General features: G+C 40.0%; 1 protein-coding gene across 4 annotated transcripts in view; it reads left to right on the top strand.

The window, feature by feature from the left end:
• The window catches only part of RALGPS2 (Ral GEF with PH domain and SH3 binding motif 2), a 121163-nt gene that overhangs the window by 12234 nt on the left and 84550 nt on the right, over window positions 1–24379 (top strand). For all 4 annotated transcript variants that reach the window (XM_033067163.2, XM_033067164.2, XM_033067162.2 and 1 more), the window contains exons 2-4: window positions 10524–10655; window positions 13252–13359; window positions 23033–23083. In XM_033067163.2, the coding sequence (XP_032923054.1) occupies window positions 10599–10655; window positions 13252–13359; window positions 23033–23083 (216 nt within the window). In that variant the 5' untranslated portion in view covers window positions 10524–10598. The remainder of the gene's footprint in view (window positions 1–10523; window positions 10656–13251; window positions 13360–23032; window positions 23084–24379) is intronic.

Genomic DNA, 24379 nt, shown 5'->3' with positions numbered 1-24379 from the left:
TAAGCTTAAGAATATGTTTGAGTGATAATTATCCAGTCATCCACTGAATAACTCAAATATCCAAGTAGTTGGGTAGAATTTCACATGTGAACATACTGTGCTGAATTCATAGTACTGGAATAATCTTAAAAATCCTTCTTGACAGTCTGTATCAAAGGCATGTCATTAATCTTACCCCTGCAGTGTCTTTCTCTTGATTTTGTAACAAGAATTCAAGGTTTGCCTTTACTGCCCTTAGAGGTATACAAATTATTTTGTATAGCTTGTTCTTACTCTTTGCTAGCTGTGCTCTTCAAATTAATGCTTGTGCTGCTACATCTCTTTTTGGTGTCTTCTGGAAAGCATTGTATTCTACATCAGTTACACAAGTTCTGTAGATAATTATTATGTCATTCCGTCTTTAGGGCTGATCCTTTCATCAATAATGTAGATAGATGGCTTAGAATGGCTCCAGCAGGGCTCTCATTTATACTGCCCATTTACCTGAAATCATATTGAGATTTTTCTAGTGACTGGATTGTTGTTGTTCCTACACAAACAGTAAATGGGTTTACAAGAATTTCAGGCTTTCAAATAAATTCTTGTCTGCCTTGGGTGTCTGAAGAGACACCATTGCCCTGTGGTCTACTGTAAGTTTCTATTTTGATAACAAGAAAAAAGTCTGATACCATCTTAAAAATACACAGTCCTCCTTCATGAAAACGTTCACTCTGAATTATTTCCATTGAAGCAAACATATTCTTGGTCAACAGTTTCAGGCATTTTGAGTGTGTCACTAGTAAATGGTCAGGCCATCTGACTGTTGGAGTGCTGTATTTGAATTAACTTGGTTTCTAAGTTTTGATGTAACTTGGTTTCTGTCATGTTTTATTAGGCAGATGCTTTGGTAGTCACCAGTTGCTGACTAATCTTGGGTGGAGAAAGGTATTTAACATTAAACGATGGGTATTTGGGTCTTTATCTGTTCTCTCATGAGTCAGCTGATTTGCTGAGGCCCTTCCAAAGGGAGTTAGAAATAAGGAAAAGAGGTGAATGGGATGCTCAGATGAATAAGTAACTGGTTTGTGTGTTGTTTGCTTGTTGAAGTTTGTCTACCCTGGGCTTGACACACTTCCATAAATGAATACAGGGGATAGTGACAGAGGCAGAAGATCCACCTCTCTTCCCCAAATGCCTATTGTAGTTTCCCATAATAGTCATCATACCAAAGAGGCAATTCATAGGCTGATAGATTTTTTTTCCTGTTAGCATAATTTCTATAGCAACGGTGCATATCGATGCATGATGTTCAGGAAAGAATAATTATAGAGACCATCACTGAAATGTTGCTGTCTCAGGTTTTATTGATAAAGGCTGTACTCAAATCTCTGAAAGCTGAGTTTCAAACCAGACAAACATATTGTGCATCCTCTTTGAGAAAGGCCTTTAGTGTCTATTAGTGGCTTAATAGAGAAATACAGTAAAATGTTCTCTCAGCAGTATTTTCTTTTGAGTGAGAAAGTCAGGCATTCAATGGGGGAGGAGTTTCATCTTCTTTTCTTTAAATGTCAGTCTTTTTTGCCTTACTGTACAAAGCAAGGGTGCAGTCAAGGCTGGTGGATGTACCAAATCCTTAATTCTGTGGATTTGAAGGCTGTTACCCAGCAACAGTTGTGACTTTCTTATTTCTCTCTTGTTAAAAATCTGTCCTAGGATGATTTGATCGTCTTAATTCTGATTTGGCTGTTTGCAATTTTGACTCTAGCACTTAATGCCTAGTGGAGTAGGCATGGAAATTTGAGTTTTCTTTACGTGCATGTGTGATGTGTAGGTTTACACAGAAGATTCAGTGTGGATCCTTAGGCTTAGTTTTTGTCAGTGTTTTCTTACATGTGCTTTTGGCATGTGAGTGGTGGTGATTTGCTGGTGTCAGAGCTCCTATAGTCTGTTTGCAGTAACAAAGCTCAGGCTGTCAGTTGTCATTCCTGTTTCAGCACTTACAAGTGTGCCATTGTACATATAATTATATTCAAGTATTTTTTTCAAATCTTTTTCCTGTGATATGCTTTCTGTTCTGAGAGAAGGCTTCCCACCTGCATGGATCCATTTGCGGATCATTACAATAATTTTCTTCGAGTCTGCCTTCTGAAATTTCTTGCTTTACTGAAAATAATTTTTTTAAAAACTAGGAATATAGAAGATAGTTCTAGAGACTTTTCACTGTGAGATGTGATATTTTGCTGATGCACATTCTTACTAATTCTACCCTTATTTGTGTGTTGTTTGTATCATCCTCAAAGCAAAACTGGATCTAACTACCTCTGAAAAGAATTTTTGGATCCTGAAGTCCATGTTAGCAGCATTCAGTGGAACTGTTGCATGCTCTTAAGTATGATTTCCTTATTCAGAATTGTGTCAACAGATGTGTTCTTCCTTTATTAATTCCACTGATATAGTGCCTGCACTTCTTAGCCGTAATAACACTTTCCAAAATGAGCATCAGTTAATCAAGAAGACATAAATCATTTAGTGCTTCCCTTGTTTGCAAACAAAACTGACAACTGTATGGCTGTGTGGTGGAGGTCTTGGAAAATCTGGCTGGGGAAAGATTATCATATTATAGGATTACCTAATCAATTATAGATATTTGCTTCTAGTTTAAATCCTATTTATTTTCTTTGTCATCTTTTTACTTCTTATTCTTGAAAATAAATATTTCCTTCAGAAATGTCTCTAGGTTATGTCTTCTCCTGTTGTATGTCTTTGGGGCAAGGAGGGATTCTCCTCTGGTTCCTCATTGAGCAAACCTGGATTTCTTCTTCAGGATGAAGACAAATTTTGCTCAAAGAGATTAAACTTCAGGTGGACTTCAGTTGTGGGAGGGAGATGAGGAAGGTAGAACCTTACACTTTTGATGTACTTTCTGTGCTAAAAGAATTCCCTACTGCTTACTCTTTTGGCATATGGGAAGGAAACCAAACTATGTCTCAAATTCAGAGTTTCTTCTGGTAGCAATTGCAAAGTAATAGTCAGATCCAAATGAATAAAGCTTTATTCTGTGCACTTTTCTCAAGAACTACAGAGGCTTCTTGGTCATCTCTGAAGGAAGAAGCGCCAGGGACCTGATAATTTGTAGGAAGTTTGTGAGCTGAAAGTTCTTCAGGTTTTGTGCAGTTGTTGTCTTAGTGCGCCTAGATTTTGTCTTTTAACATTCAGACACTGCTGGAGAGATCTTTTGTTAGCAGAAAGCCAACCTCTTACAACCTCAGGCTAAACCTAAATAGCACGCACACATGTTCACATTTTTGGCTTACTCCATTTGTTGCCTGCAATGATTCTTTTCCTTCTGCTCGATTCATGCCTTTGTGAGGGCCCGGATCTGCCACTGCTTGCAGCTGTGTACCCGTTCTCATACTAAAATTTGTTGCCTTGTGCTACAATATCTCCCAGTCTCAGCCCTGAGTCAGTCCACTGAGGAAAGCTGCTATTGAGTGGTGAAAGTTCAAAGTGGTAAGGAACTCCCTCCTTTTTGTGTGTAACTAACCTGGAAGAATTTCCATTTTGAGTTGAACTTCTTGATTGTTGTTCCAAGTTGATGACAGACTGAAATAATACTTTGAATTTTGTAATGAGATTTGGTAAATGAGTAACTTGTGCCTTGGAAAAGGATATTCTGGCTTTCAGTTTCGGTTTATCTTTCTTTACCTCATCTGAGGAAATGGGAGCTACAAGTTGTACCATTCTTGAGATTGAAAAGGAGGGCACTGGTACTGGAGAAACATGGAGAAGAGGCTTAGATAGCTGGAAACCAATATATGAATGAGAAAGAGCCTTGCTATTACCTTAATGTTATCTCTCTCTTTCTTTCTCCCTCACCCTTTTTCAGTTCCCAAAGGTGGGGAATGAGGTGCATAAAAGCAGCAATAGGATTTATTCAGAACAAATTATAGTGAAAGTGCTTTGTGAATAGTGTCTTCTTAAAGAATAATAATTTTACTGAATTGACAGGTAAAGCCTTTTCTAAGGTAGAAAAAAAGAATCTGACTTTAAATGAAGCTTCTTTTTTTATTTAAAACTTCAGTGTCATACCTAATTAAAGAATTTTTTGTTCCCTTTCTTGCTATTCTGTGGATTCTAATTTCATCTGTCTTAGAGCTTAACCAGCTGATACTGCTGTGACTATTGTGCAACAGATGCTTAGGGAAAGAATGTATGTGTGACAGAAGTGAGCTGTGTGAGCACAGAAATGCTTTGAGTTTCCAGCAGGAGTCTGTGTCACTGGGTCAGCTGTGCTGCTCCTGCAGCAGTGTGTGACACGGTTCCTGTCAGGAAAGAGTCCAGCATGAACTTAAGCAGCTGTGAGATATTTGCTGTTATTGGTGGTGTCTGAAAATGGTTCAAGAACCCAATTGCTGTTATTCATATTTCAAGCATGAATTTGCATTTTATTCTTATGGTTTATCTTCCTGATAGTTAAACCTGGCAAGTGTGTCCTTGTGCAGATCTCAGTTTTGCACCATAAGCAAGTTGAGGTCTCATGGGTTCCACTTAGGAAGGAAGTTTCACTGTCTTCAGAATACCTGCAGAGCACCTGCAGGCCCTTCTGTGCATGTATTTAATGGAAAAAATTCTTTGGAAGCAAGGTGACCAGAATAACATAGAGTACAGCATCAGTGTCTCTTTTGCTATGTTTTGCAGGTAGTACTGGTCCATAATCCAGATATCTGGGTCTCATGTGGCTACTTCATGCTTACAGCTTTAGTGACATCATTTCCAGCTGAAAGTCACAGCAGAAATTTTGCAGTAGTCAGCTACAAGAGTACTTTAATAATTGACTTTTTTTTTCTTCATTCTTCTGTCTATCATATAGTTTTGTTTGTCTTGTATTACATTGCTTTCCTGTATTTCTAAATGGGTTTTGTTCTGATATTTGTAGTTGTATTGCATATTAAATAACTCCCAGAATTCTGGTGGTTTTAATATTATGCCCCCATATCTGTTTTTGTCGTGTCTCTAGCCAGCGTTTTTCTTCTTGTATCTCTTATCTCAGTCTTCATTAATGGTAAATTAGGCAGTGCTTTGCCAAGATTCATGTATCTAGAGATTTCATAGTTTGTGAGATTTTAGGTCTGGAATTTCTTTATTTTCAGTGATAAATTTCCTGCAGGAGAATGGGGTAGTATTAAGTTGCTTGAGCTTTTTTTTTTAATGTCTTTTGTCGAAGTTACTATTTTTATCAGTTTTACTATCTTAATATCATCATGCTTACTGAAAACTGAATTAAAGTATGGCTTTAGGTGATGTTCATTTCTTCATTAAGGATATGTACATACTGTCTTTATTCATGCAGTGCAGTAACTTGGGTGGGTTTCTGCTTTGGTGGCTGGAACGTGAAACTGAAGGATATAGTTGGGAAGGTGCAGGGTTTTTTTCTCTTTGTTGTTCTTTGCCTATTCCTTGGTGACTCTCTGCTTCATTGTGGGGCTTTTATGTTCATTGAGTCTTGTTTTGTTGTAGAGTGTGTGCTTTGCTTGGTTTTTTTTTTTTAGTATGTTTGGTTTCTTATGTTTTTTTTGTTGTGGGTTGTGTTGGTTCTTAGCAGTTATCTCAACTTTTACTTTTTAGATGGTAGGTTTTCCTGCGCTCTCTAGTTTCCACAAGATCAGGAGCTCAGGTTCATTGTCTCTGGAACAGATTTTTTTGGTCCCTAAAGTCTTTGGTAGTGGTTCTTCATTTATAGTTAATGATGATCCATGCACTTTTGTTTTCTTAATGGGGATCTGTAATCAAAACAAATGACACATTGTATTGACATGATAAGTAACAACAAAGAGGATATTGGTCATCTTGGCTCTTGAGTTATTCCTAAAACTTAACCGTGTTTGTTTCCTCAAAGCTTTTGTACTGTTCTGGGCAGGAAGTTTCAAATATAATTTTAGGGTTGTCTGTTAAAATGCTGTTTATACAGTATTTTTGGGACAGTGTTTGACCCAACCTGAGTGAAGAACATCTGCTGTGGAAGAGTCAGGCGTAAGTATTCTGTCAAGACTTCTGTGAGAGTCAGTACTCTCTGCTCAGGTTCTTTCAGATATTCCACCCGTGGAGGGTGTAATGCTTAATGCTAGGTTAACCATTTGAATATAGCTGATGTTACAGAGAATTTTTGGTTTAGCAGTGTGGTACAAAATACACTGAAATCATTATACTAATGCAAGTTCAACTTGGCAAACTCCAGCAATTGCCCTATATAGTTTCAACACAGTACCAGTGAGATCACCACTACTGGTCTCTGGAGTCAGCTCACTGTCACGATGCTGGTGTCCCCAGTCACCAGGAAGGAATTTGTGGGTTGAAGCCAGCTGAAACTCTGAAATTTCTTGGTTCTGTGGTTTTGTAGAGCCACGTCTCTTCTCCCCCGTGCTGCTGTAGCTAACCCCGGGACACAGTCACTGTTAACAAAGAACTCGGGGAGAGGCATTTACACCACCGGTTGATTCACTCGGCTGGGATGCAGCCAGCTGATCTGCTCCACTGACAGAGCTGTTTATCTGAAACAAAGGGCACTCTCTGCTCCCCTTTGTGCTGAGATCAGGTCGGCTCTGCAGCAGCTGTTCTTGGGCACACCCTGCTGCTACCCTTGCCTGTCCTCACAGAGCTGCCTTCCCTTTGAGGGGTGGATCTGCAGGTCAGTCGCTGGAAGGGAATGATCAGTAGCACAGCCTTGGGTGAATTTGCAGAAAAACTCCCTGAAGGCAACAGACCCTGGTAGTTGTGCTGGCTTTGGCTGGGACAAAGTTCATTTTCTCCGCATTATCTGGTGTGGGGCTGTGTTTTAGATTTGTGCTGAGAACACTGTTGATACTACCAGGAATATTTTGCTTACTGCTGAGCAGGGCTTACACAGAGTCAAGGCCTTTTCTGCTCCTCATCCCACCAGCAAGTAGGCTGGGGTGCACAAGAAATTGGGAGGGGATATAGCCAGGACAGTTGACCCCAACAGGGTTATTCTAGGCCATATATATAATAATAATATAAATCCAGAGGAAAAAGGTGGAAGGGATGACATTTGAAGTGTCTTTTGCCTTTCCAAGTCACTGTCACATAGGATGGAGCCCTGCTTTCCTGGGAATGGCTGGACACCTGCCTGTCCATGGGAAGTAGTGAATTAATTCCTTGCTTTACTTGAGTGCACAGCTTTTGCTTTTCCTACTGAGCTGTCTGCATCTCAGCTGATGAGATTTTTCACTTTTGTTTTGCTGATTCTCTCCCCCATCCGCTGTGGGGGAGTGAGGGAGCAGCTGCAGGTGGCTGAGTTGCTGGCTGGGGCTAAACCAAAATAGTAGTCTAGATATTTTCATTGTTTGGGTGTGATGAATATTTGTATCAGTATTTTTAGTTTGCTTTCTGCTGTACAGTATGAATGGCATGAAGAGGTAGGAAGCTACCACACAGCGTATCAAGGCTTCAGGATGGCATTTTGTGCATCATTTAAAATACTCTCAGTTCCACATAGAATTAATTTCTGAGCACAAAGGCATTTATTAAATTGGAGAGAAGAAACTGACTGGAAGTTTAATTTAGTGTAATTCAGTTTTGGTAATTGGATATACAAGGTAGGCAGTGAACACTGTGACTCACTATAGCAGTGTGGTGACAGCCATTCACAAATGCAGCTGTGTTACTCTGAACTTCTCTGCTCTTGATCACTTTCTGATATTGCTGTTCACAGAATATTTTGGTGTTGAGCAGAAGGATGGTATAGGAAGCAAACGATGTAGTTATTGTGGTGTGAGAATTTTTTCAATATTTCTCTCAAGTGGCACATTGACCAAAACTGTGGCTGTGACTGTTTTTGTTATGCGAGTAGTGATATACTTTTAAAAGCTGCTAATCAAGAGAACATTGTCAAGGTTGCAAATTCTGGAACTTTAAAGTTGATAAATATATATTTATAGCAGTTCAGTACTAATTCAGCTCCTTACTGTATCTCCACAAAGTGTGAAAAAAATATAAATGTATTCAGGCATGCTCTTGTAATGCAGCAATGGGCACAAAATTATCATTGTGTGGACAGCTTTGTTAGGATACAGCTTGATGGCAGATGCTGTATTTTGTAAACTCCATTTCCTTTGTGTGGAGGGTTTTTTTTCTGAAGTGATTCCCTGCTTATTAAAAAAAACAAATCAAAAAACCCCAATGTTTGTGTGCCTCACAGAAGTCACGTCTCAGCATGGTGGCCTACACCTAAGTAGGAGACAGAGTTCTCTCAACTGCCATGGCAATAACCAGGTAGAAAAGGAAAACCTGGATCCATGTGCAGCACTGCTGTACCTTCCAGGCATATCCTCTGAGGTGGAAAGCCAGAAATAAGAGGAGGAAGTTCCTGTGAGTGGCTGTGGGTTATGTGAGAGTCATTGAGGAAACTGGACTTTAACATTTGCTGATAGAGAAGTTAGTTTGCTCTTGTTGGTGTGAGGTTGAGCTGCCAACTCCATAGGCTTTTATGATATGTGTAACTTCTTTTTAATTAGCACTATCCAAATACCTCAAAAAAAAAAGAAAAAAAAGGCCCTCAGAGCTCAGGTTTTTCTTTTTCTTTGCACAGAAGGACATCCCTAATTCTTTTTTTGCCTGCTGTTAATATCGGGAAAGGGGAACAATTGAAGCCAGTGTGAGCCAAGGGTGGAATATACAACCTTAATTTCAGATTACACGATTTACACATACCTTCCATAACTGGATCATACAAAGCCAAAGTGTCAACTTGCCTGAAAAATGCAGTGGTTAAAAAAAAACCAACAATTTTTTTTTAAAAGAGTAGGGTTTTTTTAGCAGAGGAGATTACTTTGGGATAAATGTACCATTTTGAGCATGTGGGGCCCTGAAACTGGTTTTGAAAATGTGAGTCCTCTGTCCTCTATTGTCACTTCGTAAATGAAACTTGCGGTGCATCAGAGTTTTATTTCTATGCTTTTCCCTTTAATAAATGATAAAATGGTAGGACAAGGCATTGGGGAGCTGTGCATTTGGCAATATTCCACAAGACAATCTGAAGGGTAATTGAGATGGGGAAGGACAGGACAGCAGTGACACTCAGAAGCCAGAGATGAGATTTTTTTCTCTATGTGGTCTGTAACAAATCTTATGTGCAGTTAATGGCATTTGTAGTGGAGGAATCAGTGTTAATTAATCTACATGGGTGGGAAATTTAACGTTAAATTGAAGTGTAGCATCCTCTGTCCTGGGAATGAGGCAGTTCCCTCAGTTTTTCCAAAACAATAAAGTATAGAGTGTGGGTGGCTGTCCTGAACTACTGAAGTACAGCTCAGATGGGACTGGTAATACTCAGAAATACCTGGAAGCTGTAGTGTTTGACTGACATTTTCCACATTGCTCTCTTTCATTACTCTCCTTCCAGTATTGCATTCTTAAGGTGATGCTTTAAAATTTGAGAATATTTTATTTCTTAAATATTGCTGGTTTTAGGATATTTTCTTATTTAAATATTGCAATTTCTTACCTTCCAGGCTTGTCTGTCTGACATACTTGGTTTAGGTCACTTCGAGATACAGCTTTTCAGATTATTTTATTTCATTTCTTAGAGGCATTAAGTATGAGCTGCTGTAATACTGTTTTGTCATGTGTAATTACTCAGTTACCTGTCACCATTTATTTTCAGACCATGCAATAGCTGAATTAAACTGCAGACCAAAAGTGAATTTCATAAGCAGCGGCAACTTTGGAAGCAGTCATGCGTGCTGTAGACATAGATCCATGGAAGCTGATTTATAATGGTTTTCACACTAGAGGGCACTAACAGTTCATTAATTTAAGCGCAAACCAGTTTTTACTCTGTAACACGCTGGGGTTGGGTAGTCTTACGGTTTTTACAGTGGATGCCAAAGGCTTCCATTTCTTTGCAACCTTTTCTCTGAAAACTCATAGTATTTATGCAAGGATACATTAAAAGTCAGTGTGTGGAATTTTCCTTTGTGTGTTTTTCTGTTTAGGGTTTTTTTGCTAAGCAGCAGTTTGGGTCATTTGTGAAGAAAAGTATAAATTCTACTTGTGCTTTTAATTGCTTTCAATGTAATGATTTTTTGAAGCTGGGGAAGAGTCCTGTAAGATAGGAAGTGATTTGATAATACCTTGTTAAAGTTACCTAATAGAGTTAACATCTGGAATATACTTTTTAAAGTTGGTAATAGAAGGAAAAGCATCATATGTGAACTGATGTTGCAGATCTCAATTTGTTAGGGCTACTGCATATATTTACCTATTGATTCCTGGCATAGAGAAAAGAATAGGGGAAAAGAATATGGGAAGTCAATACCTCAGTAACTGATGGATCTTAATGGAACCATCAGTGGTTCATGTTGGTTTTAAGTAGGTAATTTTAAAATATAAGTTAGGATCTAAAGTCTGGACCTCAGACTGGTGTAGCCATTTTAGAAGGCCTTTATTTTTGTTAAGGATTTTAGAGACTGAGTCTTGATTAAAACCCCTGCAGACAGTGGTTTCTGATACCTTTTTGCTCTTTGTAGGAATGGTTATTCGGTTGCCTTGGAGATGATCCTGCTGCTGTAAATGTAGGGCCGAAGATTAATGGTGTGGGCAGTATGGACCTAATGAACGGACAGTCCAGCAGTGTTAATATTGCAGCTACTGCCTCAGAGGTAAGGATTGAAAACCTCAGTTACTGGGTAACTAAGTACTCAATTTTTACTTTAAGTGCACTAAAATGTAAGTTTTTCTTTTAACAACTCTTATGCAACAGATTCTTGTTCTGTGTGTTGGTTTCCTACACCCCACTTTAGTGTGAATAAAATGTTAAGTCCTGAACTTGGCATACCAAAATAGAGCATGAACTTGCATATACCATAGCCAAAGCTGCCTTTTTCCGTGTTCTCTTCCATCACATCTAGACAAGAAAACTTTTCTTTTCAAGTTTTAACAAGAAAGATGCTCTTAGCATGTTAAGCTGGGTTGGCAAGGCTGGTGGGAAATGTTCTTTTCTTTGACAGGTACTTGTGTGCGTGTACTGAGGAGCAGTCTGACACAGCAGCAGTGGAATAAAGTTGTTCCCTTTGTCTCTTGGACTATATTCCGGCATATCCCTCCTGCCCATCAAAGCTTCTGCCCTCTAGAAACAAAAAACTTGTGAGTTGAGTGTGTGCATCAGCCAGGCAGTGGAGATTGACCTCATCTGCTGATGCCTGTTATTTTGAAGCTAATGTAGTTTTCCATTTGTCATCCACTTATTTAGGAAGAGGCTTGGTCTGAAATTAGAATGCTACAAAGTCTCTAGTGATGAGAACCATAAAGTTCTGACTGTAGTTGCTTCCTTCCTCAAATCTCTGGACTGTACTGAAGATGTTTGTTTATTTACATATTTACAGATAAGTTTTGATAGCAGCTATGTGTGATATGCATTTGTGTGTGGAAATGGGGAGTACCACAAACAAGGTGGAAGGAAAATTTGGGTCCTGTGTTACCAAAAGGAACCAAATAATCACCACCACAATTTCACAGCTATTGTCAAGAAAGCTGGCATCAGTCTCCATAAACATTGTTTGTTTTTATATAGATTCTTGTACTCCCCTTATAATTGCTTCGTGAATCATTGACTAGTTTTTGACATGCACCTGAAAAATTTTTCTTGGAGGAAAGCAACCTTTTTACATAGCAAATTAGTCTTGAATGTTTATGTGATGTTTGATAAAATTGACTAAAATATATTTTGGCAAAATTACATGAATTTACTTTAAGCAAGTGGGGTTTTTTTTTTCTATCTTGACTAAGAAGTAGGAAAGAGGAGTTGTAACTGAAATGTTTCTGTAAGCATACTGGTTACTGAAAATGTGTCTCTTGTTTGGAGTTTTTGGTGGTGTTTTCAAAGACAGATTTTTCAGAGAGATTGTGCTCTCACAATCTAATTAAAAATTAATGTTAAGTATGCATTTTCTTTATAAGGTGTCCTTATAACAAAAGTGCTTGAAAATGGACATGAGTTTATTTCAACTGAAAATAAACTGAGTTCTTACAGACCCACGTCCATGATCTTGAAAACTTGCAACATTAGCAGTAAAATGTCACAGACTGTCAGAAAGGGCCTTGATTGTGTTGTCCACCTCAACAATCCCACCCTGTGCATCCCTGGGAGCGTTGTCCAAACCCTCCTGGAGCTCTGGCAGCCTTGGGGCCATGCCCATTCCCTGGGGAGCCTGTTTGGTGCCCAGCCACCTCTGGGGGAATAACCTTTTCCTAATACCCAAACCTGACCTCCTGTGGCACAACTTCAGAAATAAATAAATAGGTTTGCATCTATGTGCTAGAGGAAGTGATCAGTCATAACACACATGCATTGCTTTAATGTGAAAACCATATATGAAACATATGAAACCAATATAAAGTGCTAATTTTTGAACCACATTTGTATTTTGCAGGGAAACCAAATCTTTATTTTGTAGATAAATGTTCATAGAATGATATCCTAGGATCTGGTATTTTTTGCAAATATGAATTATTGTAATTTTAAAAAACACTAAAATTCCTTCTGCTAAATGTTTTCAACAGGAGCACATGTAGTTCAATATAATTTTTGTAAGCTTCCATGTTTTTAAGAGAAAAAGGAAGAGAATTGATAACTCTTCCTTTGGGGCAGGCCTTGTCTTCTTCCTTGCCATCGTGATATTTTTTGTTTGAAATTCAGTGTGACTGTATTGCTTTTGTTGATACAGTTATTACCTTTCCTGTCAACAAAATTGGAGTTTAATTATGCATTGAAATGTAACTGTTGTGTTTTAAGGAATTTCTTTGAAATCATGGAATTACTGGGATTGGAAGAGATGATAAAGCCGATCTAGTGCCACCCCCTGCCATGGGCAGGGACACCTTCCACTATCCCAGGCTATTCCAAGCCCTGTCCAACCTGGCCTTGGACACTTCCAGAGATGAGGCAGCCACAGCTTCTTGTGCCAGGTCCTCACCAGCCTCACATCAAAGAACTTCGTAATGTCTAATCTAGCCTCACCCTCCTTCAACTAGAAGGAAATCCATAGAAATCCAGCTGTCACTTTGAGGTTTTGCAGTCCATGTCAGGAGAAAGTATGTTCTATGACTGAATTTGAATTGATAATTTACCTGATAGAAAAATTATGTCATCAGTGAAGTTTGAACAGAAATTTTGCTTTTGGGAGTGTAAAAAAGAGAAGACAAAAAGGAGAGGTCCAAAATATCCTCAGTGGTTTTTTTGTTTGTTTGTTTCTGCAGAAGAGCAGCAGCTCTGAGTCCTTGAGTGACAAGGGTTCAGCTGAACTGAAGAAGAGCTTTGATGCAGTGGTATTTGATGTTCTAAAGGTTACACCAGAGGAATATGCGGTAAGCAACTCCAGGAATTCTAATTACTTTGTATGTGAATTTCCTTTGCAGCTTTTCCTCCGCTTCTCTATTTCTGTACCTTTTTTACCTAACTTCTGTCATGCATGGGTTTTGAAAACAGATCCTGTTCTTTAGTTCTTCGTTGTCTCTGTTCTGTTTGGAATGAAGTGATCTTTTTGGGCTCTGTTGTCCGGGTATTTTTCATACTCTTATATGTAGCATAGACCAAAGATGCTTTATTCTGTGTGATGCAGCTTAATCCTGATATGCATATGTGAGTTGCAAGGCTATAGTTGATCTGTACCTTTTTCTTTTTTTTTTTCCCCCGGAGGCATTTTAATTCTGAATTCTGCTAATTCTTGCTCTAGAAAACTTTTCTAGTTTTCTTCTTTTTGGAGCACAGAATAATGAGATGTTTAACCAAAACATTAGGTGATTGTTTTGTTTTTACTCCCTGTAGAGGTGAGAACACCAGATGGTCCCTCTAAGTGATTTGGGTGTTTTACTAGAAGGATTGCTAAGCTCTTAATGTATTTCTAATTCAAGTAACGAGATTCATGAGGAGTTGTCCTGGGGAGATTATTGATATGGAGTAATAAGTGTTGCAAAATATACCAGTTTAGTTTCTTCTGCTTTGTAATTGTTAATAACTATCTGTTAATTATTGATGGCTCAATTGATTTTAATGAGAACACTGAAAATTTAAAGCAGCTGCATTATGAAGTGGTACTTACACATTAAATTCTTCTTGGCTAGAGATCATAATTAATTATGGGATTTATTCCTGACTGAGGCTCAAGTCGTGGTTTGGGCCTTTTCCTTGCGCTTTTGTCAGGAACAGCTGGGCAATAAATCACCTACTTTTCCATGGGAAGATTTTTTTGGGGGGCTGGCTATCCTTCCAGTTTTATCTTATGGCTCCTGTACATAAAGTAAATCTAGGGAATTTGGGGCTAGGGACATGTATTCAAGTGGAATTATGCATTCAGGTCAGAATGAGTTTGTTGAATGGCTCTACTATTTAACAGTGGTGGATGCTGTTGGGCAGCAGAATAGATCAGTCAGTCTCTGTGGAGCTGCTGTCACTCACTTGGACAGCAGAACATACAGAGGTGCCTTGTCAGAGAATTACATTTCATAATCCTTTTGCTCCACCATCTAATCCTCCTCCTCTCAAAAGCAGCAACCTTTGACTGTGTGTTCTAAATGTTACCCACTTAAGAAATCTTTGTTAGATAAAAATCTGTATTCAAATTCAGTGTTATTCCTGTTCTCATGTTACGCCTCAAAGTGGGTAGAGTTCTACTCACCAACAGGAATCTTTTAATTAAGCATTTCACATTACAGTTATGAAACTGTGCCTGTATTTTTGGCTTCTATTACTGAGTATAATTTTGCTGTTCTCTCAGTCACTCAAAAGAAACACCTTTGCTTTTAACATCTTTTCCTTTTAAAGTATCTAGTTCTTCATACCAAGTTTTATTTACTGTAAATCGATATGAAACACCTTGCATGTATAATTCTGAACTATTGAACAAAATCATCGGTATTCAGTCCTTTGGCAAGGAAATAATTAATTTAATTTCTTTTTCAATGTTTCTTTACACAGATGCATTTCTTTGTTAATATTTGTTTCCTCAGGCATACATATCTGCTTTTATAGTAGCATCTTTTTCCTTTGAGTGCTGTCTTTTTCTGATCATTCTTGCTGAAGCTTGTAGAAATGAGTAAATTTGCAAAAAACTTAGGTACCCTGGAGGAAAAGTATCTTTGATCCTTAAGATTGTTTTCATTTTCTTGGCCACTTCCTTACTTAGCAGGGTTTAGTCCTGCTATAACAGAGAGATGTAAAACCTTCATCTTGGTTTCGGTGTGGATGTGCAGGCCACCAGAGTGATGCAATAGGGCCAAACTCTTGAGGATGCTAAAGTGTGTGAGGTTTCCTTGGGTTGGACATGACTATGCTGCCAGTTGCTTTTTCAGAGTATGAGAAAACTTCTCATTTAGTGATAGCTCTTATGAAATGAATCCAGTGCAGGCTACAGACATGTCTGTACTGTTTAAAATAATGTAATTTATTTTAAAGTGGTAGGCTGGTGAAATAATTTGTGGGCTATCTAAGTAGCTTATTGATTGAGAGGAAAGATAACATGAAAAGCCAGTAAAATAGCAATAAAAGTAAGTTGCTGCACAAGAGGTAGTTAGACAGCTGTCTAAATAATGGTTAGGAAACCTTGGCTCCAATGGAAAAGAGTTCCTGTACAGAGGTAGTGCAAAGGTGAGAGTTCACTGATCAAGTCAGCATAAACGGTGTGAGGTCCCATCCTGTACCTTGTGTGATCTGTTACATTTTGATCAGAATGGGTCACTGTGCACAGATGGGAGAAGGCCAATTATGCCAAAGGAGGAGGAACAAAAATCTGAAAGATAATCATATCTGAGATATACTGAAAATAAGATCCACGATGATGATTTGATTACCAGTGAAAGACACAGATGTATTTTCAGTTCCCACTGTCTCAGAGACATCATTATTATTTCAAAATTCTGTTAAGTCATTTAGTGGGTAAGAGAAGTTGGACAACAAAAGCTATCACTTGTAACCTTATATTTTCAAGAAACTGCTACCAAACCAAAGAGAAAGCTAAATGCAGTATTTTTGGTGATTTTATTTGCATATTATCCCCTTTGGCAGTCATCTAACACTGTTCTGAGCACACACGAGTGCTGTTTCATGCAATGGTCCTTTGTCTCGTAAGCAAAAGTCTTCCAGCCTTTCAAGGGGGCCAATCTGAACAGTAATGGAAATTCTTGTTGTAATAGAGATATAATAGTCTGTTACAACCTTGTTAGCAACTGGGTGGTTTTAATTCTTCCTAAGGTTAAAGGCTGCTTTAGAAAGGGCTGAGTTACAGAAATGGGTGAGGTCTTCAGGCCCTGCTGCTGCTGTTGCAAATTTATAGTTTGCTTTATCACCTTGCAGCTTACAGAACATTTTCAGGGGATGTACTGAATACCTGAGTGTTGCATAGATTTTGGGGAAGAAGAACCCAGTCAATGAGAAGGAAGTAGGACACATTTAAGGATTCAATGGCCAGCTTTGTAGATGTAACGAGTAAGGAGACCATCTCTGATTTAAAAACCTGCTTTTAGGCTGGTCACTCCTCAGTTCTTTATTCCTGGGCTGGAAGCCACAGCCAGGCTGGTGCCAGGGTTGCCCTGTGGTGTCTGGCCCTGCTGGGGGGGCCGTTGTGTGTCCAGGGCTGGCATGGTTGCAGTGAATGCTCCCCATTCTCATCCAAGGGAGAAGCGTGGTTTTGAGCACACAGGGCACAGTTCTTGGGGGAGGGATCTGTTAGTGGTGCGGTGGCAGTGGAAAGGGGAGGCTGGTGAGGCTGTAGGAGAGGAGAATGCTTGGGGACATGAGCTCCAAATTAAGGTGCTGGCCAACCTCAGGTTGTGGAAATATTTATTTTTTGCTTTACAGTAAATTCTTATTCCTTAGACAGCTACTGTTTAATTATTAGACTGTTTATTACTTTTTGACTCACTTTTCCATTTTATACTTCAGCTTAGCCACAGTGGTGTAAATATTTGAGGTAGAATTAAGGGAAGCACAGCTGTATAAATCCATTGCTTTTTTTCCCACCTAGTTATCTAAGAAGGATTCTTTATTCTTTGCCCTAGTCCCTGGAAGTGCTATGGAGTAAGATCATGTTAAGATGTATGTGTTTTGTTCTTCATTCATGTGAAACTTTGTCAAACGGTTGTTGGAAGAAAAGACTGCTTATTTTGGAAACAATGTGCAAACAGAGTTTATTTAAAAATGGTTTCAATGAAACAAGGAGGATTTCTCAGAGACCTTCTTATGGCAGTGAAGTATCAGGTTATCTACGTCCTGTTAGCTTTACTTTGCAGAAGAATATTAGAGTAAATATGTTACCAATGAGAGCAAGAAGCAGCAATTTAATTACAGTGTGTGGAGGAACTATTAATGATAAAAGTTTTGGAGTGAACTTTGTGAGAAAACAAGTAGAACTTCAACACAGGAACTTGAATCCCCTGTTGTTCATTCTGGACAGCAGAATTATTCTTCTACTGATGTTGTGCTTAACAGAGGCTTCGCTATTTTTTCAGTGAGGGAAATATCCTGGCAGCCCAGAGAGAAAATGCAAAGCCAAGTTGGAAGGCTTAAATATAATTCCTTCTAGAAATTCAGATTAAGGAACAATTTATGAAGTGCTGCTTGAACCAATATGGCTTCAAGGAAAATCAGGTAATGGCAGTATTCTTCAATCACCAGAATGCAGACATTTGACTTTTTTCATCTCAAACAGAAGCTGAGTTTCTTTTTACACTGAGGGTTTTCTGTATGGGAGAGAGCAGTGGGGTGAGTGCCCTGTCCTTAGGGTAGGTACAAGGCAGGGAAACCTGTAGTACATACAGCAAGTGGCCTGATAGAAAGAGTTCATGCTTGAGAAGGACTAGGGATTAGAAAAGTGGGAATATAGTCCAGGTCCAATGAGAACTTTCATACAGAAATGTGGAGAGGAGCTTAATGCAGTGCATCGTAACTGAAACTAGAAGTTCTTAAGTTACAGGTTTTTGTGGAAGGAGGTAATCCATGCGTCCTCATAGAAAAGAGAATCAGGAAATATTTTATTTCATTACGATTTTATTTCAATAATTTTATTTCATTAAGCTTCTTCATATTCCTCAAAGCAGCAGCATACAGTAATGTAGTTCTGAGTTGTTTGAATGTAAAATTTCAGACCTGGCGGACCTCCCCGAGAGAGGGGTAAAACCTCTTTATATGAAGCTATGTGGTAATAATTTTAGTATTTTGAAGTACTTAATTGTTAACAAGTCCAACTTCTCAACGCTCACAAGAGCTAAAATATTTTTACACTTGGCTGTTGGAGACTCCCCAGGCAAGGTCTTCTATACATGGAAAACTCCTATAACTGTGGAGGGGTGGGGAAGTGTCTCCCAGCAGCCATTCCAGTGTGTTAATTGGAAAATGATCATGCACAGCTTTTAAAAGATGGTTTTGTCTTGTACAACTCTTTAAATGTTTGAGAATTGGGAAATATAATTTTGATATATTAAAAACATTCCTTTTCTACTCATATTCTAGAACTGTTATCTAGGATCTAGGGCAAACAGAAACAAAACCTTCATTCAGCTCACCTTGTGCAATAATGAAATACTCTATTATCCAAATGAACTGGATAGAGATGCCACTTCTGGAAAGAGAAAATACCAGATTTCACTGTCTTTGCTTAATCAGAATGCTTATTTAAATGGCAAGTAAGGTTAAGTTCACAGTTCTGTACTGCACATGCAATTACAGTAATTTCACGAATACAAGCCGCACCAATTTGACCAAAATTTTGGTGGAAACCCGGAAGTGCGGCTAATATTCCGGGGCGGCTAATCTATTAACAAAATTCTAAAAGCTGCCAACACGGAAGTGAGAGCCCGCGGCAGCCCCAAGCCAAGCTGGAGCCCGGCCGGCCCCGGCAGAGGTGGGAAAGCCTGGCAGAGGCGGGGCCAGCAGTGTGGGGGGCGGGCGGCAGAGCCTGAGCCAGCAGGGCGGGGCAGGGAGGGCGGCAGAGCCTGAGCCAGCATGGCGGGGGAGCCCGGGAGAACTGGGGCTAGCAGTGCAGGGGAGCATGGCAGAAGCAGGAAGGCCGGCGGGTGGGGCTGCCTGGCAGCGGGGGAAGCCCAGCAGAATCGGGGCCAGCAGCGTGGGGGAGCCCGGCGGTGCGGGGGCCTGCAGTGCCGGCCAGGGCGAGGAAACGCGGCGGCGGTGCAGACGGGAGGGGGCGGCCGGCGAGCCTGGTGGCGGCGGCGGCAGCCCTGCCGGCGGGGCGAGCGAAAGCGGCGCTCGCGAAGCGCCGCCGCCGCTCGCGGAAGCGCCGCCGCTCGCGAAAGCGCCGCCGCCGCTCGCGAAAGCGCCGCCGCCGCTCGCGAAGCGCCGCCGCCGCCGCCGCTCGCGGAAGCGCCGCCGCTCGCGAAGCACCGCCGCCGCTCGCGAAAGCGCCGCCGCCGCTCGCGAAAGCGCCGCCGCCGCTCGCGAAGCGCCGCCGCCGCTCGCGAAGCGCTGCCGCCGCCGCTCGCGGAAGCGCCGCCGCCGCTCGCGAAGTGCCGCCGCCGCTCGCGGAAGCGCCGCCGCCGCTCGCGAAAGCGCCGCGGGGCGGGCGCGGCGCTCGCGAGGCGCGGCGCTCGCGAGGCGCGGCGCAGGGCGAGCGAACGCGGCGCGGGGCGAGCCCGGCGGCGGCAGCCCTGCCAGCCGGGCGAGCGAACGCGGCAGCGGGGCGGTGCTGACAGGAGAGGGGGGCCAGCGAGCCCGGCGGCGGCGGCAGCACCACCCGGCCAGCCCCGCCGAGCCGTGGCGCTGAGCTGGGCCACCCGGCCCCGTCGGCAACCATGAGCGGGCCGAGCCTTCCTGGCCCCGCCCCGAGCCAGTAAAGCCCGCTATGCCGCGATCCTGTTACTAATTGGCCAATTTGTGAAAGCTGCGCACGGATTCTCGCGACGAACGAAAGTGCGGCTAATATTCGGGGTGCGGCTTATCTATTGACAAAGACAGCAACATTGTCGAGGCACCGGGGGTGCGGCTTATAATCCGTGCGGCTTGTAGTCGTGAAACTACTGTATTTTTATTTTTCTAAAATTTGTGCAGCTGGCAGCTCCAAAACCAGAGAAGTTGTGGTTGGCATGCTTCGTGTAACAAGTTGATTTGAACACTTATAATTTTTGGTTTGAATATTAAAGCATTAAACCACATTTGGGAGAGGGAAGCTCTCCAAGAATTTGTATTGGCTGGGTTAAGGAGCTGAAGCAAGAAAAGTTAGTGCATTGTATCTCTCTCACTTGCAGAAACCTAATTAGGAGCTTTGTTTATTGGAGTTTAAATTTCCCTTGAGATGGTCAAGGCAGAAGTTTTTTGTTGCTGTTAAGAGTTGAGCACTGGCACATAACATAAAATTCATAAATTATTTTTGAAACTTTGTCATTTTAATTAGACTGCCAGCATTTCAGTCTTTATTTACTTAGCAGTGAGTGAGCACGTTTTAAAAGAATAAAAATTCAGTCATTAAACTTATAAGTATAGACTTATAAATATGAACAAGTTAATGTTAAAAAAAACCATGTTTAATAAAACAGAGTTTTAGACTCTAATGTGAGTTACACTGCCACATCTACAAACTCAAATGGTTTTTTAGCAATCAGCTTAGATATTCAGCTCTCAGTGGCTTGATTCCTTTAAATTATGAGGAATTTACTAAGCCCTGGGAACTCATAATGGAAATTTCATGCTCTCTTAAAAAAGAACTGCAACAAGGAATATTTCTTGAACAAATGCTTCTGTGATACAGTGTTATTTAAGCTTTTAATAAAAGCAAAAAATGTGTCAACCAAGCAAGGAAAAAAACCATCAGCCTAATATCAGTATGATACTAGAAGAAAGAGGTTTCTCTGTTAAAAGTTCCAGAGGTTTTTTTAATTGCCAAACTTTTTAAAATACAGTGATGTACTTAATAGCAATTTCAAATATTTTTAGAAATGAACATTAATCCTGAACCTTGACACTTGTGTTTTTTCAGTGTTGAAATCTCCTTTTTAATGTCCCTGTTTAGAATATATGCATTTATTTTGACAAATGAATTATGACAGGAGGTTCTAATAGTACTTTTTATTTCATAAGGATTTTGTATTGATCCTGTCTTAAAGTAGTAATTTGTTTAGGAGTCACTACTGAAGCAAGTCAGATTTAACTAAGGGAGTTCAAGCTGATGAAGAGGTGAATTCTGGAGGGTTAGCAAGAAAGACAACACTTAAATTAAAATCTTCTCTCTTCAGTGTGAACAGAGAATCACTTTCCTGTCTTACTTTTATTGTGCTGTTATTGCAATCTTGTTTTAGTGAGGAGGATTTGCAGTGAAACATAAATAATTATTGAAATGCTCATGTCTTTTGTAATCATCTTTTAACGTGCCTTCTATTTGAATTTTATTGAAGTGCCCATTCTTTTCATTTCACCTTCCCCAACTGAACCAATTTTCCTATTAATTTGCTTTACTGAGAAGCATGATGATGCACCCATTCACCCACATATTCACCAAAAGTAACACATTTCTGAGAAAGCTTGATAGACTTAAGCACACAAACAGGAGACTGGAGATGGAGTTCTGTGGCTGCTGTTCCAGGACTGGTTCCTCACTTTCCAGCCACTTTCCTCACAGGCTGTAGCTTTGCCTGGGGTTTTTGTGATCCAAGGGCAGGACCCAACCCTTGACCTTGCTGACCTTCATGCCACTGGCCATTGATGGAGCCTGTCCAGGTCCCTGTGCAGAGACTTCTTGCCTTCCAGCACACTGACATTCCAGCCCCACTTGGTGTTTGGGGGAAAGGGCAGCCCAATAGAGCAGAGCCTAGGAAAGAGAATGTGTAAAAGTGAAACATATAAAGGGCTTGTTACTTCCCTGGTGTTGTATTGCAAAATACCAGATGTGTCAAGGTGTTGATTACAGACAAATGATATATTTAATTTTTTTAATGTTTATCATTGACTGTCAGAATTCCTATCTAAAAACACATTTAGAGGTCATGATGTGCTACCAAGAAAAGTTTGGTTGTCTTTGCAAAGCACATCTTGCCTCATTAGAGCAGATACATCTCTGTACTTGCTGACTTTCACCTAGAGCATTCCAGTTAAAATTTTCCTGCAAGGTTGGCTTTCTCTCAGGAGATGTTCTGCCATACACAGTGGCATCCAATGGCAGTTGCAATTTGTGAGAGTCACAAAACTGTCAGTGTGTACTTGGAGTGTATATATGGAGCACTGCAGTTCTCAAGGAAATGGGAATAAAGCCATGCAGACAGCTGAAGGAACAGAACAAGGTCTCTGGATTCATGATTAAAAGAAAATTTGTGATACCTAACTCGGATGGTATTGGTATTTCTTGGCTACCTTTGAAAGAAATGGTCTTCTTTCTGGATACATAGGCTGTCAGCAATCCTAAAATGTGCAGGATTAATAAACTTAAAATAAGGCTCTGTGAATATATTTCAAAATGCAAAACCTGATCTTTGACTTCACTCTTTTCAAAGCTAAGCAAACATCCCAGAATGAAAATGCTCTTATTGACTCTGCCTTGCTGGAAAACAGATGACTGTGTTTAATTTTAAGTGTTGCTGAGCAACTGAACAATTGCTTTGCTTCGGTACTCAAATATGGTTCAAGTATTGATTGAAAAGTTGTAGGGATGTTTCAGTAGAATTGTGTAGCTGGACTAACATTCAGAGTTTGGAGAGAAGCTACCCTTGAGCAACTGCTGTCAGTTCCTTGTCTTCTTGGGAAGGCTCTTATATCATGTTTCTGAGTTCAGGCTCTTACTTGCCTGTGTAGCTGCTGGATTATGCTCCTGAGAATAATTTCTCAAAATTTGTTTATTATTTGTGTATGTAAAGCTGGGAGCACGATTTTCTTTGCTTTTGTAGGATGACCCTGTCATAGAAGCTGAAACCTCTGAAACTGGGTACAAAATGAAAACCAAATAAGAAAAGGAAACAGAACAACGGAGTTCTTAGGCAGCACAGCACCTAAACGGAATGCAAGGTTAATATTGATTTTAACTTATGTTTTTTGAAATTTTTATTCCAGGGTCAAATAACATTAATGGATGTGCCTGTATTTAAAGCAATTCAGCCAGAGGTAAGTATTTCATTAGCTTTGTTTTTCAGTTTGAATAAGAAAAGTTATGCCAGTGTATAAATTCTGGAATTGCAAAGTATATGTCTGTAAATCTTAATTTTTGGCCCAATTCATACAACTCCTGAAGCATATGATTTTTTAAAAGTTAAATATCTGGAACTCATAGTCTGTTTTGGGACAAATATTGGTATTTAATTCAGCTGGAGATGAAGCATGTGGGATTTAGTGTTTCTGAATGACAAACATCCTGATTTGATAATTCTGATCATAATGTTCTAGGTTTCAGCTACTGACACCTGTTTTAATACTTCATGCTCTCCTGTGCTTCCATAACTGCTTCACTTCTCCTTTGGCAAAATGAAAATGGTTGTAGTGGCATTCAAGATGTGTGTGATCTGTGGCTACATTGGGAAAATACACTGATGATTTGTGTTCTGTTGTTTGTTTTTATGTAATGCCATATTCCTTTCAGATTTTAGTGACTTGAGCTCATTTCAGAATCTTCATAGTGACTGTAATAAATGATGAATTTGAATCTCCTCATTTCTGTGCCACTAGCATTTTCCTGTGGGCATTGTTTTGCTCTTTTGAGGGTTTATTTTTCAGTTTATTGTCCATTTTATCAGTACTGTGGCAGTATTTCTCAAGTCATCAGTCACTTCAGTCCATCACAAACTATTTCATTGGCAGCAGGTTTGTTATGTCACTCTTGTGACACACTGAAGAATATTTTGCTTCAGGTGGAGGAACCTACTCACTCTCTTGGCTGTGATTATTGATTTCATCACTTGTGTTACCTGGGAATTTTGTTGAAGGCCGCTCTTTGATCTGTACTTGATTTTGATCTGCCATGATTCAACTTTCATAGTATTTCAGCAAGGCATTTCCCAGCACTTGTGGATCTGTATGTGATTTTTGGTTCATTTTTTAGTTTATTGGTTTGGGGTTTGGAGTTTTTTGTTGGTTTAATCCTTCAGAGAGCTTTCCATTTGATCTGATTTGAACCTACATCACAGCAGTATTAACATTAGTAAAAGTAATACACAGACATACATTGAGGAAAGCGTTTAAAAGAGTCAGATAAAACGACAAAATGCTTTAAAACTTTGGAGAAGAACTTTAAAAAAAAAAGGGATCCTATTAGAAATCAGGATAAACATATTCTGCCAGTTAAAGGCACTCCAAAGCTATTCAGAAAAAATATGAGAGTGTAGACGGATGTATGTGGATAGTAATTATTTACAAGAAATCTCTATAAGAATAAAAACAAATTAATAAGAAAAATTGGTGTGATGC

This window comes from Catharus ustulatus, chromosome 9 (genome assembly GCF_009819885.2).
Source record: "Catharus ustulatus isolate bCatUst1 chromosome 9, bCatUst1.pri.v2, whole genome shotgun sequence".
NCBI classification, from domain to species: Eukaryota; Metazoa; Chordata; class Aves; order Passeriformes; family Turdidae; genus Catharus; species Catharus ustulatus.
Note: the sequence above shows the minus strand (reverse complement) of the source record. Positions and strands in the feature narration are given on the sequence as shown.